General features: G+C 43.3%; 1 protein-coding gene across 6 annotated transcripts; it reads right to left on the bottom strand.

Moving 5' to 3' along the window:
* Nucleotides 1-8,517: 8,517 nt before the first annotated feature.
* On the bottom strand, nt 8,518-21,751 carry LOC309539483 (uncharacterized protein). Of its 6 annotated transcripts, XR_014222846.1 has the most exons (5): nt 21,372-21,721; nt 17,983-18,097; nt 16,716-16,875; nt 10,994-11,106; nt 8,518-9,130 (listed from the first exon to the last, which is right to left on the bottom strand). XR_014222846.1 is itself a non-coding variant. In XM_082235799.1 (2 exons), exon 2 carries the CDS (start codon nt 20,888-20,890, stop codon nt 19,694-19,696), a length of 1,197 nt encoding a protein of 398 aa, XP_082091925.1. In that variant the 5' UTR covers nt 20,891-20,936; nt 21,372-21,517; the 3' UTR covers nt 18,564-19,693. The 6 variants fall into 6 exon arrangements, 2 of the variants coding, with proteins under 2 accessions (XP_082091925.1, XP_082091926.1); XR_014222847.1 differs by lacking the exon at nt 16,716-16,875 and having other exon boundaries at nt 21,372-21,667; XR_014222848.1 differs by lacking the exons at nt 16,716-16,875; nt 17,983-18,097 and having other exon boundaries at nt 21,372-21,510.
* Between the last annotated feature and the right edge of the window lie 1,441 nt (nt 21,752-23,192).

Here is a 23,192-nt window from a genome sequence, read left to right as displayed (position 1 = left end):
CTCAGGGAAACCTGGGGAGATATTGGATACCTTGCATTCTGCTGGTCATTTTCTATTACAGTTTCTGTCAAGTCCAGCAGAGCACGTGGACCGTCTTGAGGGAAATAAATCTATGGCACACTTGGAGGAACAAGTCCAACACTATATTACTGGCTGGGCTCCAAGCGCCTGCTTCACACTCGGTAACAGCTTGTGCACTTACTAATAACTGATCCTAGCAGCACTGCTGGGCTTCTCAGGTTACAGCCACGGACAGGTTTAAAGGGACAAAGCATAGCAGCCAGTTCTGCTCAAACTGGTGCCGAACCATCTGTCCTCAAAGTGTTCACAGGCTTTGAAAACACCTTTTTTGATGTGAAAGCACTGCAGTGCCTTACATGGCAGCCAAAGAGCTTTAATGTATCTGGTAGTTATCTCATGGTTAATATTCTTGTGCGCACCCCAATCTCCAAGCAGCAAGAGACTCTGGGGGGGGTGCGCTCACCTAGTGCTCAGTATCTTTGGAGCAAATGTCTGTGAAGACTCTGGTGTCTTTGAGATATAGGGCTGAATTTACACATATTTGCCACCTGAGCATAGGATCGAGGGGCTCGCAGCATTAACACCCCAACAGAACTTGCTTCCCGCATTGTTTTCAGAGACGCCACAGCTCTGGGTCCGCCACAAAGCAAGACAAGCCTCTGTGTCTCCAGCTTCCAACATCTGATTTTGCAAACTAAAATAGATTTTCAAGCTGATGTGCAAATGTGGAGAAGTGAACGTGAGACTGGAAAAATTTGAAACGGAAAGAATCTGAAATGGATAGATTTGCCGTTCTTTTAAAACAGGTGTTATATACTCGCCAGTCTAGCTGCTGTGTTCCATTGAAGCTGCAGCTTCTGAACTGAATTCAAGGGCCACCCAAACAGAGCACATTGCAGCAATCCAGCTGTGAAGTTACCAATGCATGGGCCATCATGCTTAAGTTGTCCTTGTCCAAGTAGTCCTTGCCATAGAGACTACTTGTGCCTTCATCAACTGTAGGAGTTGTCAGGGACCGCAAGGAGCCCGAAAAATGGAGGGATGTGTGGGCAGAGGAGACAGGTAGGGAGAAGGATGATCCAGGAGAACTGGCCGGTGATTTGTGGGGTCCTGTGCCACTCATGAGGCAGCTGCTGGTGGTGAAGGAGGATGGCACTGGGCAACTGGAGACAGGGGAGGAGACAAGAGAAGAGCCTCAGATTGTGGAGAGACTGCAGCATGTACAGAGAGAGTCATTGCTTTGGAAACCCCTGAGTCCCCCGCACACTCCATTGTCTCCATACTGTAGGAGGGGCACCAGGATCAGCTCGAACTACCATTGAAGAAGAGCCAATGGGGGCTTGAGCCGACCACACCTGGCAAGGGAGTTTAAGAAGGGAGTGTTCTGTCCAAGACGGAACACAAGTCTGCAGTCTTAGGTGCCTAGACAGCTAGTTAGCAAGGACTTTTGATGTATTCACTTGCACATTAGGAGCTGATGTAACTCAGTGCTTTGCCAATAAAGAACTAAAAATCCAGTGGCTCATCCTCTTGGTTGGGGTGTGTTTGTGTTCTCCTCTCCTCCTTACGACGGTGTTTCTCCAGCTGTTGTTGGACTACAATTCCCATCATCCCTGATCACTGGTCCTGCTAGCTAGGAATAGTGAGAGTTATGTGTACCCCGTGGTCTGCCTGAAGTGTGGTGGAAAATGCTGACCTGTCACCAGTGTTGAAGTAATATTCAACTGCCAATCTGTGTGGGATGTGACATCACAGAAAGCAGTCAAATACAACATTTCATGTTTGCCCAGAGTGAATATGTGGGGGGAGGGGTTACTCCAGCCTGGAGGACTTCCTGTCACACCTGTCTGGAGCATCCTTCCCCTGCATGTGACCAGGTAGATGGGCATAACCCTGGGAGACCCGATAAAAGGGCTGGTCACACAGCCATCTTCCCTTCTTCTTTGCTTTATTCCAGGCTTCCTCAAACTCGGCCCTCCAGATGTTTTTGGCCTACAACTCCCATGATCCCTAGCTAGCAGGACCAGTGGTCAGGGATGGCGGGAATTGTTGTCTCAAAACATCTGGAGGGCTGAGTTTGAGGAAGCCTGCTTCATTCCATCTGGATGTCTTTTGCTGTCTGCTAGCTCTCAGCCAGCAGCGCATGGGCTCAATCCCCATATGGGATGAACCCACACTCTCTTCTGTAACTACAAGCTAAAGCCTGCCTTCAGGATCATACTGTGAACTGAATGTAAGTAAACTTCTTATTACTTTGAATAGAAGACTGTTCTGCCATGTCATCCATGTTTGTGTGTCTATAATAGTGTATTCTGAGCCTGGTTCTGAAACAAAATAGTCTCCTGAAGCTGCTTGCAAATGAAAAGTCAATACAGAAAATACAACAACGTGGACAAATGCTGCAATATATATTTTTGCATTTGGCCTACATACCTGGCATTTAGGTCCATTTAATTGTTTATAACAATAGAAAGTGTGTACTAAACCACTGTATTGGCCAGCAAAATAGATACTTCCAAATGAGTATCCCAAGTCATATGAAACATTAAGTTGGGGGCGGGGAGGCTATTCTGTGCCATCCCTAAATGGCTTTCTAAAACATGACTTTGACAAGTGGGGGAAACTGCCCCATCATCTCCCACTGCCGCCTCAACTGGCAAAACTCATTACCTTCCTGGGTTATAGAATATCATGAAATATTACTGAAAAGTGAGTGTAACCAAATACACAACTGTGAACTGGTGCCAGTTAATCCTGTATTAATATTTGTAAAAGCCGATCACCTGGGACCTAAATGTGTTCTATGAGCACCGGGAGGAAAGAAAGAGACAGTTAATGGGTTTTTCGCTGTGCTGCGCATATTGTTCCCATGTTGTTCAAGCTGAAAGTTGACTTGCTGCCAATACATATACAAGCAATAGTCAACAAGATTTACAGTTACTTTTGCACTAACACAGCAAGAGTGGAAAGGTTAAATGAATTATGTCATTTCAAGTTCAGCACTAACAACCGATAGGCCATAGACACATCCATCTGTGAGGTGCTATAATCTGTCACGGAGCAAAGGAAAACCATAGAAGCCTTGAGGTGGAGGTGGAAGGTTTCTTCTCGGCCATCCAGTCCACCCCCACTGCTCAGTACAAAAAATCCAGAGCTCAAGCGTCCTCAGCAACAAGTGGCTGTGCAGCCCCTGCATCTTTCTTGAAGCTAAGAGCCATAGGGCTGCATACATTCAAATGACATTTTCCCTGCAAAGAATCCTGGGAACTGTAGTTTGTTAAGAGTTCTGGGAACTGTTGATGACTGGCCATTACTACGTCTTGTGGTTGTGAATCCCAGAGATAAATTATGCGCTTTGTGAAGACGTACTTTCTTTTTGTGTCTGTCCCAAATCTTCCAGCATTCAATGTTCAGATTCGAGTATCTTGATAGAGGGAGAAAAATATCTCTCCATTCACTTTCTTCAAATCAGGCAAAATTTTATGCACCTCTATCATGTTCCCCTTCACTCACCTTTTCCCTAAACTAAATGGTCCAAATGTTGTAACCTTTTGTCACAGATGGGGCTTTTTTTTCAGTCAGAACTCAACAGAACTCTTAGGTGGGCACCATTATGAGAGAACAAGGGAGGCGTTCATGGTGAGTTCTGGCACCAAAATAGCACTGGTCATGGGGAAGGTGTATTCTAGACAGCGGTGTTATCTGAAGCTGTCACTGACCATAAGTGACATCACAGGCACTATCCAATACGTGCCTGTGACTTTCATGTAATCAAATTCCAGGAAGCACTAAAAATCACAATGGTCCCACTAGCTGGGGAAAACATTTCACATTTCACTTCCCCAAGAGTGTATTGTTGATGGAGTGCTGGGAAAATACAACCTCCCGAGGAAAGAAGAGCTTCCTTAAAGGAAAAGGTGTGGTGGGATTCCACATAACAAATGAGCAACAACTGCTTAATGAGGTGATAGGTATGGGTCAAGTTGATCTTTCTTCTAACCTACTCTGGCCAGATGGTGAGTTTACCAGCAATAATGACTTTTTGATCTTCCACAGATGGAAGCCTCTATGTATGAAAATGTAAAATGGATTACATTCAAATTTAGCAAACATTGTGTACTCTACAAGTCGCAGCAAGCTGCCTCAACAGTAAAGGATTGTTCCTTAGCAAATATATGGCATGAATGCACAGCAATGACTAAAATCGAGGAGCGGCCAATTCTGCCCCCACCTGGATCCAAGCTGCAAACTTAGAACGTATATGGTCTAGTCAATCTCAAAACGCTATTTGTTACAAACAAATTATGCCAGACAGATCGAGCTTCCGTCTTTGATATGGCAATGTAATAACGAGAGAGATTAGGGTACATGAAAAGTAGATACGATATTGACTCCAACACTTCCTATTTTAACCAACTTCCATAGGTTGACTGAAGAGTCTTGAGAAATGAGACTTAAAAACAGTGGGGGTTTTCAAGATGACTTGTGGATTTGGGTGGGAAGTCAGGATCTACCAAAAAAAGGATTCTCAACTGTAAGGGCTTCACATGTCTTCCCAGCAGTGTTTAAGGCTATGGCAAACAACTTTGATGTAACTTTCATTTACCAGGAAATATCTGACTGTCACAACACCACCTTAATTCTAGTCCAGGATGAAGAGAGGGCATTCCTTCAGTGGGGCCTAAGACTGGAAGGGTTGACCAGCAGTGCTGGACAGTGGTGATTTTAAAGAAAGAGGCCGATGTTTTTAACAGTGCTTTCATTCCTTTGCCCTAGGTATGAGGAAAGTATCCAGAGAGACAGTTTTATCCACATGGCATGATTATGTCATGCTGCTCCCATCATGCACTCAGAGCTCCTGATTTTCCTGGACCTGCCTTCTGTCGCCACCTCCTGTTCCTGCCTTAAGGCTGGCAATTCTACTCCCATTTCAACCCAAGAGGTGGTGGCTGTGCTCACACTATACCATCAAAGTTCATTCAAAGCACGTTCTTTTGCTCAAAGAACTCGGGGCACTGCAGTTTGTTAAGAGCTGCCGGGAATTGCAACTGTGAGCCTATATTTTGGCAGGCCCTGCCCTGTGGAACTCCCTACTGGTAGAAATTCTGCAGGAATGTCTTTGCCATCCCTTCCAAGACTTCTGAAAGCTGTACTGTTTAAACTGGCCTTTCGCAATATGAATTTCTCTATTTTTACCAACTTATAGTTCCTGTTGTTTTATTGATGTTTCTGATTATGATTTATGGATTGGTTTTATTAAATTTTTAATGTTTGTAAGCCACCTTTATATACTGTATACCTGAAGGAGCGTCTCCACCCCAATTGTTCTGCCCGGACGCTGAGGTCCAGCGCCGAGGGCCTTCTGGCGGTTCCCTCACTGCAAGAAGCGAAGTCACAGGGAACCAGGCAGAGGGCCTTCTCAGTAGTGGCGCCTGCCCTGTGAAACGCCCTCCCATCAGATGTCAAAGAGATAAACAACTACCTGACATTTAGAAGACATCAGAAGGCAGCCCTGTTTAGGGAAGTTTTTAATGTGTGACATTTTAATGTATTTTTAATCTTTGTTGGAAGCTGCCCAGAGTGGCTGGGGAAACCCAAATCATTTATTATTATTATTATTATTATTATTATTATTATTATTATTATTATTATTATTATATGGAAGAGCAGTTTAGAAATACAGTGGTGCCTCGCAAGACAAAATTAATCCATTCCGCGAGCCTCTTCGTCTAGCGGTTTTTTCGTCTTGCAAAGCAACCCTATTAGCGGATTAGCGCTATTAGCGGTTTAGCAGCTATTAAAGGCTTAGCGGCTATTAAAGGCTTAGCGGCTATTAAAGGCTTAGCGGATTAGCGGCTAAAAGGCTATTAGCGGCTTAGTGGCTTAGAAAAAGGGGGGGAAGCGGGGGGAAATCGGAACACTTGCAAGACGTTTTCGTCTTGCAAAGCAAGCCCATAGGGAAAATCGTCTTGCGAAGCAGCTCAAAAACGGAAAACCCTTTCGTCTAGCGGGTTTTCCATCTTGCGAGGCATTCGTCTTGCAGGGCACCACTGTACTTAAATAAATAAAACTATTGTTTAGTTCAGGGATGGGGAAACTGCAGTTCTTTAGATCTTGGACTGTAGCTCCCATTCACGACCATTAGCCATGCTGGCTGGAGTGGACCAGAGGCTGAGTTCAAAAACACCTGGAGTACGTCAGGTTCCCCATCCTTAGTTTAGCATTGCATCCAACTGGCTGGTTAAGAGGATGAGTAACACTGAAGTGTTAAAAAAAAGAAAAGAATATCCATCCAAGTAGCTATAAACCTTAACCCCTGGTTAATATGCCTCATGGAAAAAATGCCCGGACACTTCATTTAACTATTTATGTGTGAATATTGCCATATATTTGGTAAGTTGTCAAAGTATTATTTTCATTATTCCAATAAATACTATAAAAGTCAAAATAAAAATGCTACAAGTTCTGGAACATGTCCTATCTAAATCTATACGATCTGGAAATATTTGGCAAGGGAGTTCAGTAATACAAAACAGAAACAGAAAGGGTCCCGGGCTAAACTCGGGGGGAATGCCAAACTATTAATTACACATTAACTGAATGCTTTTTATTTTTCTGTTTAATAGCAACTACTCGGAGCCTGTGTTACAGTTTAACAGTACATTGATTTCCAATCTAAGTATGTAAGTTCAGGCCATCTCGGTCCCGAGAGTGAAAATGACGAAATAAAATTGAATTGGCCATTTTAGATACAGGTTAGGGAATAAGAGAGGCAAATTCTGATCCATTAGCACATTATTTGGCAAAAATTAATAATAAATCAAAGCCGAGGGCTGGCAAATATTCTCACAATTGGAAGATTGGCCACTTACTTGCAAATTTATTTTCTTCCCAAAATTATTTCACCCCCCTTGAGAAATAATTTGATAAATTACCCAAGCCGTAAAATATTTGCATCGAGCTATATAACTAGCCAAACATTCGAATAAAGTTGTTCACTTCGGCCAGTGCAAGCAGGACTCCAGCAAAAGGGTTAACCTAACTGAGAGATTGCAATGCCCTTTTTGAGCCTCATCAAGAAAGACTATCGTGTAAGGTAGCTCCCTACAGTGGCGTAGCGTGGGTTGTCAGCACCTGGGGCAAGGCAAGTAATTTGCGCCCCCTAACCCGTAGATTTGTGCCCCCTAACCCCCAGATGTTGCACCTGGTGCGGCCGGGCCCCCCTGCACCCCCCACGCTACGCCACTGGCTCCATACTCATGGATTATGGGAAACTGCAGATTGGAGGAAGGCATCTAGCTCAGTGGTTGAGCATTCAAAAGGTTGCAGGTTCAGCTCCTAACAGCTCTCTTTAGGACCCCAGGTTTCAGCAAAACTGCCAGAAACTTCTGCCCAAGGCCATAAAAAGACATTGCATGTACTGTGTGAAAAGTCCTAATTGCTCTGTAGCTCAAAGAGAAATACCACTCAGTTGTTGAGAATGCAAAGCTAAATCTTCAGCATTATTAAAACTGTCAGGGAAATATAAACAAAACATAAGTGACATGAGTTTCTAAAGTTTTCTCGACTCCCGCTTATGGGTCCTTGATCCTAGAAATTTGGCCAGTCTTTCTCATTTCAGCCAAATTCTTTCTCATTCGGCAAAGCCTTGGAACCATTAAAAGCAGATTCCATGGGTATCTTGATTCTCTGCCTTCTTTTGGAGCTGAAGGCCAATAAGCACTTAAGTTGCAGAAACGTAGAAGGAAGACGAATGAAAGAACATGTGCCCAAAACTTCATTCACCCCCCAGGGGCCCCAATCTCATCCTGCACATCCACAGAAACTGAGAGACAAAAATATAATACTACCCTACCTTAGAAGGCTTTGTAAGGATTAGTGACATGATATACACAAAGCGCTTTAAGCACTCAGGGGAAGAATGCTACATAAATTCTGATCTTTCCCCATTTGAAAGGACAGCATCCAGATTTTGAGGAATCTTTATAGGGCTTAATAGAGCATTATTGCTTCCCCCTTCACATTTGGGACATGTGCAGAGAGTTGCACACCCAAGCAGTGTATTGGGGCATTCCAGGGAACAGGAGATTAGTGCATGGCTTCCATATCACAAACCAGCCTTTTCTATTGCTCTGTGCTGCAAGTTACTCAACACCAAGAGTAATTCTTCAATATATATTTTTAAAAATAAACACTGGCAGAAAATCAAAGAATGTACTGAAAGCCCATGAAAGGCGTTTTCAAACTAAACATGGAAAGAATGCAAGAGATAGAAGTGGTTCTGTGGTATCAGATGATGTCCAGCTTTCGTAAGAGTAACATTCTTCCTTCATTATATGCTCCCTATAGAAAATGGAAATCTCTACATTCCCATATGCTCTGTGCCTTTGGTGTTATTCCTTAAACTTCTCTTTAATTTTCATCTCTCTCTCTCTCTCTCTCTCTCTCTCTCTCTCCACACATACTGTGCTGAAAAATAGACAGTGTGGCTGTAAATATTTTTCCCTCTTTTAATAGGAAATCAGAATTCACATTTTTAACAGGTCTCTGCACACCAAACCAGTATACCTACCTTCTTCATAAGTATCTACAGGCACCACCACCCCAACTTACGCAGGGGTTAGGTTCCGGGCCCCTGCATGCATAAGTGAAATTTATTAAGTGGGGAGCACCTTCTAAACACCCTTTAAACATCCTCTCTGCCGCTCTTTCTTCAATCCATACCAAAAATACTGTATTCAAAAATATCCACAACTAGAATTGAAGATCTGGGGCCGGCAGGAGGAAGCAAGGGAAAGAGGCTGCTGCTGCTACGCTACCCCACACGTCAGCTGTTGGATGGGGAGGCTGAGCAGCATAAACAAAGCCCCACTGCGCCTCTGGTCTCTTCAGGGCTTCATTCACCCTCACTGACATTCTCTTCGGGCTCTAGGGAGGGTCTCCTCACAAGCCATGTGGACTCTCCAGTTCTCTCCCGCCATTTCCGGGTTTGAATTGAATTATTTACATCCCACCAATGCAGGTATATGTGGTCACGTGCGAGTTGATTATACATAAGTGGGGGAATGCCTGTACTGTATTTTGGAGTGATCTCCAACCACTGCAAAATCTATAAAAAAAGAAAAGAAAGCCTGACATCATTCACCCGCAACCCAGCACCGGAGATCTGCAGTAGTTTTGCCAATGCTTATAGACACATTCCCATCCCCATTTTGATGGTCGTCCACACATTTGTTGAATCGTCCAAACATGTATTTTGGTGGAAATTGGAATGTACACCTGATGCAGGGCTATAAGTTGTAACACATGGCTAGCCCACAGTTACAGCTGCTTTGAGGTTTTTACTACAATCAAATGTACAAATTTTATTAAGTAAATAAATTTTAGACACCAGCATTTTGTGTTATTTTCACGAATATTTATGTGCAGAATTTACTTCACCATATACATTTTTCTACACATTAGTCGAATGGACAACTGAATTGCAAAATTTAAGGAAGTGCAAACTTCAAAGGATGGCTGTGTCTTGATTCACATTTTGTTTTGGGAAGGGCAGATTAGATAGGTTCACCTGTAAATGCAACCCAAAACAAATTTCTCCCATCCCTAACTGCAGCTCACCTGAATGGTGCTTTTGTTTCCGCCATTAGTGGATGACCATTGTCAGATGCTGATGGTGGTTGCTTGTGAGTAACCAGGCAGGACACTGACTTGTCTTTTACAGGTTTTATTGTGCAAACTATTTGCAGTGCAGTTCTACAAAGTTCATGTCCGTCTTAGTCACTGGCAGAATCCGGGAGTGGCCCCTTCCGGCTTCTCCCCCAACATAAGAACTTCAGCACCCCAAGCCTCCTCCCCCCCTCCTTGCGTTTCACCCTTCTGCACAAGCTGGGCGATGGAAGAGGCATGCATCCCTCCTGGCCAGCCTGGCAAGGTGAGGTGCTGGGGTTCTCAGCAGCATCCTCGAGCCCTTTCCTCGCTTGGCTGGCCCCTTCCCTCTCTTCTCCACCGGAGGTGTGGCTTTTCCCACCGCTGGAAGAGGAACTGCTCCTCAGGAGTTTCGGAGGCTCTCTGTATCCCAACGGCCCCCCTGCCTCCTTCCCCTGTTCCGATGGCAGTCCCCTGACAACCATATATGCTGTAAGCTGCCCAGAGTGGCTGGGGAAACCCAGCCAGATTTGGGCAAGGGTATATATAATAAAATAATTATTATTATTATTATTATTATTATTATTATTATTTTATTATTAAAGCTAACACACACTTTATTGTCCTTTGTTCCATGCTTCTCAATGTACTTCTTCCTTGCTCTATTTATCCTGCCACTTGTTTTCTTTCTTACTGTAATTTGACACCTCTTCATATTCTGTCATTCTTGGGTGCCCATACTGACTGCAGTGTGAGTATGTCCTTTGCTCTGGAGCCCCTAAACAGTATTTGCCTGAGTCTCTGTGAGGGATGAAACTCTAGACGAGAGGTTTTCAACCTTTTTGGATCCACAGCTTGCTTGACCAACGACATTCTTTCTGCGGCTTCCCTTTGAGCCTCAAAAGCCCAGTTGCCTGCAGAGCTGGCAGCCCCTCACCCCTTTTCAAACCCTCCCTTGTGGAGTGTTCCTTCAGCCTCTTCTCTTCTCCCCTCTCCTCGGGAGTCCTCTGGGCAGCCGCAGCTGCCACCCCTGGTCTCTGAGCTGGCCCCCCTGCCCCCAAAGAGAGGTGCCTCCTCACACTGCCCTACAGTGGAAGCACCCACTGGACATCCCCAGAGGCACCATTCGCCTGGGGAGCTTGTAGTTAGGACTGCTTCAGCTGTGCAAGCCTTTGGGAAACAGAGACGTGAGAGAGCATTAGAGGAAGGGTGGGAGGAAAGAGGAACAGAGGCCAGTGTTACCCACGGCACCCCTGGTTATCATTCAAGGCACCCCAGGGTGCCACGGCACGCTGGTTGAAAACCACTGCTCCAGGCTGCTTACCTGACTCCTGTGTCGGCTTTCTTTACAGCGCAGGTGAACTGAAGTCCTTCTGTTGCTACATCTGCCACTCCCTTACAGTTTGCAGGTTTGCGCAGGGCCTCACCTCAGTGGATCTAGTTGAGATATAAACAAATGGGAGTGGAGTTGGGCTTGATAATACGAAGGTCAAGATGTCAGCATTTCCCCTCCCTTTTGCTTTCAGTGGCTGCAGGCAGGGTTGAGTCATCTTGTATAATAAACTTCTTTTTTCAACTCATGTCCCAGAGCATGGCAACATACTTATTACTCAAGGCCAGGGTTGGTTCCTATAGGAATTGTGATAAATAAGAGGAAGCCCATGATGTACACAGGAAAAATCTGCAAGAATCCATGATTCATGTTTTCTGTCACAGCGATAAAGGAAACATAGCCCTACTGCAGGTGCAACTATGCTCCTTTCTCTGGAAAATAAGCACAGCTCATCACGATTTTTATAACTGTGTAGGATATTAAAAAAATCATTTTGCCCTTTGTCACTCCCTGTTAACCACTAGTTTTCCTGCAGTATATTCAGTGCTTTTTTCTAAGAAATATGTTTAGGAGGACTCTCATTTTCCTACTCATGTTGAAATATTGCCCTTCAATGAGACCAAATTTAGATTCACAAAATGTTTAGGGGTATACGTACCCCTGCATCCCCCCCAGAAAAAAGCACTGAGTAGATTTAACCAAAACATTTATAAAATGCTCAATATCAAAACAGGATCATATCAAGCATATTTAGACTAGAGACAAAGAGCTGATGAAGGTATGATAGAGACATGGTTGCAAATAAAATCAGATTTGTAATCTTAGAACTTGGAATCATACAAAGAAATGCACTTCCATGCAATACAATTCAGGACTGCCAAAAGGACACACTCCTTAATGAATGGAATTAGCTATCATAACGTGCAGCGGCGGTGAAAGGCTTAGATGACTTCTTTATTTTTTATTGAGCTTTTTCAAGTAAATAATGATGAACTTAGACCTGATGCTACTTGTGGATGCACAGGAAAAAAGAAAACACACACACAATCATGAAAAAATATACAGGCTGCAATATGGAAAGCCAACGATGATAGTTTATAGATTTTAAACTAAGGACCAAAATTGTTTAGGTTCATAATGGACAATATAGATCTGGGGGAAAGACTGCTCCCTGTTGTCTCAAAACAAATTCAGCAAACAGAGAATAAGGGCTTATTATCCAAATTTACCTTTCCTCCACTCTTTCCAAGCATGGTCAGTGATTTAAAACAGCATGTTGGAGCACTTTTTCTTTTTCTTTTTTCTTTTTTGCTCCAGAGCTTTCCTTGCAAAAGCCCACTCTTTAAAGCTCGATTGGAGCAAACGTCATTCTGTGAAAAACATGAATTGACGTTTGCTCTGATTAAGATTTAAAGAGTGGTTTTCACAGGGAAAGCTCAGGACAATTTTTTTATAAATCCATTTGGACACGGAACTTTAAAGTGCAGACCTCTGCCTGGCAAAAGAGGGGCAAAAAGTAAGTGTGGATATGACCCAAGTAACTGAGAAGGATTTTTTAGATTTAAACTCTCTAAATTGTCTGTTAAAAGTGCCCCTTTTTTGCAGCTGGCCTTCTGACATGTTAGTAGGGCTTCCTTGCAAGAACAAAAGTAATCCTGTATCTCTGCTGTTTCTGAAAGTTATCCTCTCACAATTTAGATGAGTATCCATTATTAATCTAAGATGAGCTATCTGTAGACTGAAACCTTTGAAGTGTAATATCTAATAATGGATATTGGCACTGAACGCTGTTCTTTCCATGCTTATCATCTGGGGCCCAGGAACTGCACATCTCTGAGGGATTTCTGGAGGCCAGATAGGTTTTTTTATATAAAAAAGGTATACACATTTTTTTAAGTTCCATTGTGCATTACACATTTATGCAAGGCTCTTTGGTAGGCTAAGAAAAAACCATACCAAGAACTCTGGCCAATATAAGTTTCAATAGTGGGAGTGGTCCCTACTCGCAAATCAATAGTCAATTGTAACAAAAACTAATCATTCAAAAGTATGTATTCTGACAAGGATTCCAAACTCAAACAGAGATTTCAAACTCAAACTCATAAGGATATGTATGACACAATTTGTTACAGTATTAGAGATAAGAGTTTATGAGTAGAGATAAGTTCATGTTAGTCCATAGCCAAATTTGACGTGAAGATCTTAGTTTCAATCATTGAGCAGAAGTCAGTTATGGATCAGAGACCAGGACAGGGCCCTGTGTCTTCCTGAACACGCAAACACTCAGATGGTGGACAACTCTGACGGCTGTAAAAAGAGGATTGGACAAATTCAATGGTACTCTGAGCCATGTTGACTCTTGCTCTCCTTCCATAGTCCCAGACAGTCATGTTTCTGAAGGACAGTTGCTAGAGACCACAGGAGGGAGGAGTGCTCTTGCACTCAGGTCCTGTTGAGCGTTTCCCACAGGCATCTGGGTGGTCACTGTGAAAACAGGATGTTGGGCTAGCATACTACGCAACTGTCCCATTTTAAGCATTACACCCTAGCTTCTGATCCCAATCCCGGATGCCTTGTTTTGGCTGCCATGCTCTGACCACGCCAGAAGACAGGACCAGAAGATGCAGATTTTATTCATCTTGTGCTGTGTCATATGTCAGTTGGAAGTAAAGCATACCTTGCCCCCTCCCCCACAAACCCACATCACCAGTCTTCTTCCTCTTTCCAACCAATGTACTTTCGGAAGCCATTACCACTGCATTTGAAATGTTAGGAGAATAAACTTTATACTGTTTCGCTGGTTGCTCATGGAGCTAACCTAACATAAAATGTAACCAGCTCCCATAACCTTAATTTTATAGTAACAAACAAGATTTCAAAGGACTTCTGCTTATTATGGGAATTCTGAGACTTTGCTGCACGCTAGATTTACAGATAAATGTGCCATGAAAATGAGAGACTTTTTGACTGCTTTGAGGTGTTGTTTTTTCTACAATCAAGCAGTTTATGTAATAAAATAAATTTTTGGCATTTTTTTAAAAAAAGAAATCACCCCGCAAAACAAAATGCCTGTTTGATTAAATTCAGAGCTTAATCAAATAAGCCCAATATTTCCTCTCTATCAATGCATTTTTCTTGCATTTTTGCCTCTTCTTGCATTTTTAAAGGCAAGGTTCACAGCTGTCTTCTCTCACAGTTTTCTCTCGGAGGTAAATTCATTAATTATAGCTGCTTGTATCTTCAAACACAGGTGTGGCTTGTGAAACTGTACCCATAAGTAAAGATTTATTTCCTCACATGTACATTCTGTTTTCTTTTTTTTCTTCCCATGACTGTGCTTGCACTGGCATTCTGCATCAATTTGGGATATATATATATATATGCACACAATCAGCTCAATCCAATAATTCCTTGCAGGCACAGAACTTCCATCGCTCATACAAATCTTCCACCCACAAGCGTTTTCCCATACGCTTTAGCAGAGGGGGGCAGTGCTGTGCATACATCCCTTCGCTTTCCCACTACATCTCATTAACCTACTTACAGACTTGATTGCACCATGTCTTCTTCGTCGTCTTCTTCTTCTTCTTCTTCTTCTTCTTCTTCTTCTTCTTCTTCTTCTTCTTCTTTTCTTTTCTCTCTCTCTCTCTCGTACTGCAAAACATACAACTGCAAAGAATAAAAATGTGGTCTACTATGAATGGTTTCACACAAACTATACCACTGTCGGGAAACCTGAAACCATCAAGAGGCTGCTGGACCACAATTCCCGTAATCCTTGCCTACAAACAATGCTGGCTAGAGCTGATGGGAGAGTCGGGTGGCACTGGAGAGTCAGGTGGCACCTGGAGAGCCACATTTCTAGAGTAAAGGGGAACTCCTGCATCTCGTGCAAGAGGGAAGTCGTGTGAAGATCTATGTATGTTCCCAGAGCAGAAGCCACTCATGTACCTCTCGGCAGTCAGAGCAGGCAAGTTGTCCCTTCGGCTGACATCACACTGGAAATGGACAAGCTTTGCATGCAGATAAATGTTTGATCCCAGGCAATTCTTGTCAAAGGTGTCGTGCAGAAGGTGGTGGCAAAGAACTCTGTCCTGTCAAGCACCTGGAGAGCCACTTCCAGTGAGATTGGCAATGCTAGGCTACAGACAGAGAAATAGTTTGATGTGGTAGAATGAAGCTTCCTTTCATAGAATCACAGAATTGTAGAGCTGGAAGGGACCACGAGGGTCATTTAGTTCAACCCCCTGCGATGCAGGAATCTCAGCTAAAGCATCCATGATGTCCAACCTCTGTAATCCTTTGTTTACAAAGAGAACTGTTCATAATGAATTGTGTCATACTTTTAAACCATCATCATCCCATGTGACGCTATGCACCACTTTTATCTGTTAGACTCTCCCTTCTGTGTTAGATCTGTTTTCCATAGGAAACTGCCTTATGTCAGGGCAGTCTATTTGTCCACCTCACTCAGAACTGTCATTCTGTTCATATCATTCTGTTCATATCATTCTGTTCATATCATTCTGTTCACACACACACACACACATATACATACATATATACATATACATACATATATTTGTTTTGTTTAGCTGTTTAGTCGTGTCCGACTCTTCGTGACCCCAAGGACCAGAGCACGCCAGGCACTCCTGTCTTCCACTGCCTCCCGCAGTTTGATCAAACTCATGTTAGTAGCTTCAAGAACACTGTCCAACCATCTTGTCCTCTGTCATCCCCTTCTTCTTGTGCCCTCCATCTTTCCCAACATCAGGGTCTTTTCCAGGGAGTCTTCTCTTCTCATGAGGCGGCCAAAGTATCGGAGCCTCAACTTCAGGATCTGTCCTCCCAGTGAGCACTCAGGACTACTTTCCTTTAGAATGGATATATATATATATATAGTGGTGCCTCGCAAGACGAAATTAATCCGTTCCACGAGTCTCTTCGTCTTGCGGTTTTTTCGTCTTGCGAAGCACAGCTATTAGCGGCTTAGCGGCTTAGCAGCTATTAGCGGCTTAGCGACTATTAATGGCTTAGCGGCTTTAAGAAAAAGGAAACAAACTCACAAGAACTCGCAAGACGTTTCGTCTTGCGAAGCAAGCCCATAGGGAAATTCGTCTTGCGGAACGACTCGAAAAACGGAAAACTATTTCGTCTTGCGCGTTTTTCGTCTTGCGCGTTTTTCGTCTTGCGAGGTACCACTGTGTATATGTATATATATATATATATAATAAAGCACGTTAAATATGACCATGCTCAGATTCTGCTCAGTATCCTGCTGCCAATGCACCAAAATCTGAGAAGCTTCACCCAGAAATAGAAGTTATTTCCACAAATAATTGGCCAATTTCAAAGCTGTTAGGAAGATTGTTACCTAGACATTACTTTATGAGCACACTCCCTAAGAGATCCTGGGCAAAGCCTCAAAGGATACCAATGATTCAGAATAATCTATGCATGTGTGCCATTAACCGCTAAATTTGTCAGTGCCTTGCACGCTATAATGACTTAGCGATCTTTGCATGTTTTCTAATTACTGCAGCCCCTTCTTGCTCTTAAAATTATGCCTTCATGTTCTATGTAATTACCCTAAAGGGGTGAGATCAGAAGTTGTGCGTCACCTGCAAGATTAAAAAACAAAAACATGGATTTTATTCTTTCTCCCTTTCATTCTCTACCTATATTGGCCAACTAATCATATCAATAAAAGTACCTCTTGCTTTTCAACTTGCAGGTGATAATTTGGGCATTTTCCAGAGACAGTTACTAAAGGTTGAACCTGTTTGTACTGAAATGATTGCTTCAAATGTAATTCCACTTGTGTCTTGCTCCTTAAATGTCACACTGCAGTGCCCCCTGCTGGTGGAGATATCCTAAAGTCTGAACAAAATCACTGGAAAAATAAAAAAATTCCTTCCAGTAGCACCTTAAAGACCAACTAAGTTAGTTCTTGGTATGAGCTTTCGTGTGCATGCACACTTCTTCAGATACCAAATCACTGGAGTTGTTTGTGCTTTTTAGCGACGCTCTTCTCAAAGCAAGAAACGTAATATTTCACAGCAATCTTAATCTCATAGTTTTTCTTATCCCAGCACTTTGGGAAATCACACAATTTCTCTTCTTGAAAAAGACAAAATTGGTGCCTGTGCAGGAATGCTGTCTTGCCAGCCGTGAACTACATCCCAAATTGGAGCTCTGTTGCTTAAGCGTTTCATAGAATTGTAGAATTGCAGACTTGAATAGGACCCTGAGGATCATCTAGTCCAACCCCCCAGCAATGCAAGGATCTCAACAAAATCATCCATAACAGATGGCCATCCAAGCTCTCCAAGAAGAGGAGTTTGGATTTGATATCCCGCTTTATCACTACCCTTAGGAGTCTCAAAGCGGCTAACATTCTCCTTTCCCTTCCTCCCCCACAACAAACACTCTGTGAGGTGAGTGGGGCTGAGAGACTTCAGAGAAGTGTGACCAGCCCAAGGTCACCCAGCAGCTGCATGTGGAGGAGCAGGGAAGCGAACCCAGATCACCAGATTATGAGTCTACCGCTCTTAACCACTACACCACACTGGCTCTCCAAGGAAGGAGATTCCAGGTCTTTTAATTGCAGGTGTCGAGGCCTGACCCTGGAATCATTTGTATGTGCTCTACTAGCAAACTGCAGTCTCTCCCCCCACCCCAAATGTTTGGAGGAGCCAGGTTCACCTCCCTCCCAGGAGTGGTTAAAAGCAGCTTCAGACCTCATACTTGTGAGATCCTCAATATCCAAGCACAACCAGTGGCAAGAGAGCAATCCCCAAGCTACTTCTCTCATCTCTCACAGGCCTTCTGGTTTACCAGAAGTGGCTTACTCATGCTGGCCACATGACCCAGAAAAACTGCCTGCGGACAAACGGTGGCTCCTTTGGCCTATAGAGCGAGATGAGCGCGCAACTCCAGAGTCGTCCGCAGCTAGACCTAACAGTCAGGGGTACCTTTACCTTTTTTTGCCTTCTGGACTCCTAGGTCGGCAGGCTTGTGTTTCTTCATGTTATCTACGGTCCTGACACTTCTCTTTCATTAGAAATGAAATGCTGCTTGCTGAGCCTACAGGATCTGAAACAGCGTGCCAGAGAAAGCAGGTGTGGCATATTTATTTTTTGATGGTGCACTTAATTATTGCTGATTTGGAAGTGGGAACTTTTTGATACACACCAGCATAAGCCAATGGTGCTTTTTTTCTGCCAGAAACTCTTTTACAATTGTTTGCTATACCTCATAGAGATCAAACAGGCATGGTTATGAGTGGAAATTTTGAAACTGTGCCAAATTCATTAAAAAGGATACTGGCTCATGAGTAGGGGTTGCTTTTGGGTTCAGAGGGTGTTTTCTCTCCTCCTCCCCCCCCCCTTTTTTTAATTTGCATTGCAACATTTATTTATTTAAAAACATTTTCCTGCTGTGTCTTGTACATGCAGAAACACCTGTGCTGTTACAGAGCTGACCTACTTATCCAAAAATAATTTTTCCTGTGTGGCTGTAACCACTTAAAAATATGTTATTCCTAGGCGAACTAAATTCATAGGGGAGATATTCCAGATCTTTTAATATACAGGCATATTGGATGGCTTAAGAGACTGGCAACGGGTGGCAATATTTTTTAACCTTTTGTGTTGTCAGTTCAAATACAGTGCATTCAGCATACACTGTACAGATTTCCTCAGTCAAGCTGTGTATATAGGGATAACGTTTGAAAGTGCTTAGCCAGTTTGGTCCATTGGAGAATGTATTAGATTTATGCCTAGGACAATGCTTGCTCCATTATGAACTCATTTGGTGTCTTTGGGTCAGTCAGCCTCAGCTGTCCATCTGTAAAGTTAAAGAATTATTTGCATGCTTCTTATCTGCGCCGTGTAGGTATGGGAAATCAGGACACATCTGTGGAATAGCATTGCTGACAAGATACAAAAGGCACCAACCATCTGCACTTTCCAGAAACAAATTTACGGTAGTTCTGAAAGGCTTCCTCAGCTGGATAAATGGATCTTTGCCATGGATATCTTATTTTGTAGGGTTTTGGTTTTCTTTTAGATGTATATGCTGTTTTGTGCTGTTTCTAAATTGTTTTTGCTGTGTTTATTGTACATCACCTTGAGACAATTGTATCAAAAATGAATAATATCATCATCAAATTGCTTATTGGACCCCACAGAGAGCCTTAATAGCAAAAGGACTGACAGTTCAAACTAGAAGGGGGAGTCACTTACCCAGGAACAAGGTCCACATTTAATCCAGATTCACAGGGAGCAATTCCCCCCCCCCAAAAAAAGACAGCCCCTTCTAGGATTCACATAGCCATTGTTCAAAGTTCCAGCAAGGCTGACAGTCGCTTGCCTTGGTGAAATGCCACTTACATATTCATTTAGATACCCAGGATACCCTAGCTTGCACCCACATTCCTTTGATTGGATTATCTGTTTCCAGAATCTTGTCAAGTTATAGACTTAAATAAAACACAGTTCTTTCCCACAACTATAAAGAATAATTTCACAGTCTCTTTTGCTGGCCTTGCATTTATTCCCTTTCTGCTTCACCACAGCAAGATTACTATCCATAATCTCTGATTCAAAAAATGCCTGCAGAGTCTTGAAAGGATGGAACAAACACAGCCTCTGGAAAGAGGATCACTATGATTTGGTGACTGAAACAAGATCATTCACATTGTCCCATTATTCCTCCAGCTAATGCATCTTTTCCTTTATTTCCCCCCATGTATTGTTGCATCTCAACCAAATGATCCTGTATTTCTTTGTTAGCTTCACTTGCGCCTTTCAGATATTTGCACAGCTCCTGTATACCTTGGCATAATGCTTTGCATTTTGTCTCCCATTCATCAGCAAAATTCTTGTATGAATTAGACAACTCAATATGGGTGTTTCTTTCATTGTGGGATCTCTCTTCCATACTAGCTCGCTGCTGTACTTTTGCCTCCTTCACTTCTACTAAAAGATCTGCCACCTGTTTCCGTAGATTTTCATTTGATTTTTTTAGTTCACTGACTTCCTTTTCCATGCAAGACACTTCTTCTCTCTTGTTCTGCAGGTCATACTGAAGACCCACAATTTCACTTCTTTTTTCCCAAACAAGAACCAGAAGTTCATCTGTTTTTGCCTTCAGTTCTGTAGCCAACCGAATGTTCTGATTATGCAAGAATTCTTTTTCATCCTCCCATTTTTTCTCAGAATACTTTATTGATCTCTGTAGCTCATCCAGCTTTAACTGTAGCTCTGCCTTTGCAGCACAGGCTACTGTGAGCTCTTCTTTCAGACGTTCTACATCTTCTTGAATGCGCTCTGACTCTTGAGCTGGCTTCCCCCCTATGGCTTTGGGCATCTTGGCCTTATCAGCCAATTCCAAGAAGACAGGCTCATCCCCTCCGCCAGTGGGCAAAATGCAGGCCTCAACTGGTCTCTTTGGACTACTAGTGGCATCTCCCACTTCTGGCATAAATTGGCTCTCAGGCAATCTTCGTTTCTCCAAGATAAACTGCTCTACCTTTGGAACATTCAATGCAAGGCCTGCTTGGGATACTCTCTGAACAGGACCTACCTCCTCATATTCTCTGGCAACCTCATTCTCCTTTATTTCCCTTCTAAACATCGCTAATTCATACTTCTTCCTCTGCTCCCGTTCTATCTGTTTCTGATGCTCCATCTCTCTCTGGTTTCTTTTATTGTCCTTCATCATTAATTCCAATTCTTTCTGATTCTCTTTCGTTTTCTTCTTCTGTTCTACTTCCAGACGTGTCATCTCCAGCACCTCCTTTATCCTCCAGTAGTCTATTGAGTCAAGATCCATAGCGGCATCCTTACAAGCCTTTTTTGACCTGGGTGCTTTGTTACACAGCATTCTTTAATTTCTCTCCTCAGACCCAAACAAAGTTGTGCCGCTTGTTCTGCAATCAAATTTTGAAGCATTTCAAGGTGACTCGCTGATTTTATTCCGTTGTTTCAAAAATCCCCCTAACATGTATCTCACACATTCAAATCTTACAAATTCTCCTCTCAGATACACAAACCATTAATAAACCATATATTAATAAACCATAACTTCAAATCCCACACCACTGAGGCCAATTTGTGAATCTGCTCTCACATATTTAGCTCCTATATATTAGGATCATACTCTGCTACTAAATTTTGATCCCACTCTCACTGTTTTAACTCCTGTATAGCAATATCTCATGGCTTTGGATCCCACCAGGCTGCCAACAAATTGTGACGTTTCCTGGGCAAACCTACAAGCTCCTGTCCCCAAGTTCTCACTAAAGTCAGTTCCTCAGCTACTCCTCTAAGTCCAGACTAAAAATACATGCTACTGCCTATTCTACCTTTAAGAACAGCTGTCCTAGCTCTGTTACGTATACTTCAATTATGCCTCTCATCTCGTTCCCCCTTTCCCTCAGACTCTCACAGCCGAATCTCTCTCCTTTCAACTGTCATTTTCCAACCGACACTCTCTACCTGTCATTCAACTTTAACTCCACCCACCATTCCATTCCACTTCTCTGCTGTCTGTCCTTATTGCACTCACTCTTCTGTCACAGCCAAGCGTGTGTGGGGCTTGTGATGTGTGGTGTGGCCCTAACCAGGAAGGTGTTGCTATCCTGCCATAGAATCCCCACCACCAAAGCCTGAATCCCCACCTGAGTCACACAGCAGTGCCTCCAGTGATTTTTTTTCTTTAAAAAAATGTTTAAGGGTACTTTCATTTTTACTCAAGAAAATCACCATTTTATAGTTCAAATCGGGGAAAATAAATACAATAAATGGACAAAAGTACAAAGAACATGCTTCCGTCTGAGACTCAGGAAACACTGGAAAAAGAAATGAAGCTGCCATCAGAGGTGGTAACAACGAAACTGATCAATCACCATGCTAGAGTCCAACTCCTACTTCACACATTAAACGCCCGCTTCTGTCTGAGACTCAGGAAACACGGTGAGAGGAAATGAGGCCACCATCGGGGGTAGCAACAGAACTGATGATTCACCACACTATTCAACAGAACTAACGATTCACCGTGCTAAAGAAGAAACTAAAATATTTAAAAGTTTTAGTTTCTACTCCCGTTAGATTCACAAAATGTTTAGGGGTATGTGTCCTCCCAGAAAAAAGCACTGAGTGCCTATGAAGCAGCAGCAGCAGCAGGTTCCAATTAGATTTCACTGAAAGCCACCACTTCCCCACCAGCAATGGAAGTTGCAAGGAAAGCAGGGGACCTGTGGGGGCACCACCTCTTGGGGTTCTGCTGCCTGAAGTGGCTGCCTCAGCCTGCCTCATGGCCAGGGCAGCCGCCCTGGTCTCAACAAACAAAGGAATTGAGGAGGGGGTGAGATCCAAATGGGGTGGTTTGAGGTGGGAGAGGTTTTGGCAAGCAGGTGGTGGTAGGCAAGGCTGGTGAGTGAAATGAGCAAGGACACAGCATAATAAATATATATATACTTCCATTTCCAAAAGTGTGAAGGGAAGATGGGGAGGTGCTGCTTTGTCTTTGAAGCTCAGACATCAAGCAACTGAAAATTGGTCAAAACTGTGTGAGTGGCGTATTCATCACCAATATGGCTCATCCTCCATCCTCCACACTTTCCCCATCACTTTGCTTACAGCAGAAAGTCTTATTTTACAGGGAAGAAACGGCTTTGTTACGCAAGAGCTCCAAATCAGCTTAAGTTGTGCAAGCTGAATTTGCCAGCATGGGATTGAATTCCCCTGAAAACAGTCTGAGAGCATACTCTATCCCTATCCGTTCTGATATTGCTGTCCATGTACAGTGGTGCCTCGCAAGATGAAATTAATCCGTTCCGCGAGTCTCTTCGTCTAGCGGTTTTTTTGCCTTGCGAAGCAACCCTATTAGCGGATTAGCGCTATTAGCGGTTTAGCGGCTATTAAAGGCTTAGCGGCTTAGCGGCTAAAAGGCTATTAGCAGCTTAGCGGCTTAGAAAAAGGGGGGAGTGAAAAAAATCGCAAGACTCGCAGGACTTTTTCGTTTTGCGAAGCAAGCCCATAGGGAAATTCGTCTTGCGAAGCGCATCGAAAAACGGAAAACCCTTTCGTCTAGCGGGTTTTTCGTCTTGCGAGGCATTCGTCTTGCGGGGCACCACAGTACACATGTACATGGGCACTTGCTAAAGCTGGTCGGGAACTGAGCC

Source organism: Podarcis vaucheri, assembly GCF_965113315.1.
Source record: "Podarcis vaucheri genome assembly, chromosome: 8".
Classification (NCBI taxonomy): Eukaryota; Metazoa; Chordata; class Lepidosauria; order Squamata; family Lacertidae; genus Podarcis; species Podarcis vaucheri.
The sequence above is the reverse complement of the archived record's forward strand: the minus strand, read 5'-3'. Positions and strand labels throughout refer to the sequence as shown.

Excerpts from the sequence above, each read along its gene's own strand:
- LOC309539483 (XM_082235799.1), bottom strand. The coding sequence starts at position 20,890 with ATGCTGTGTAACAAAGCACCCAGGTCAAAAAAGGCTTGTAAGGATGCC.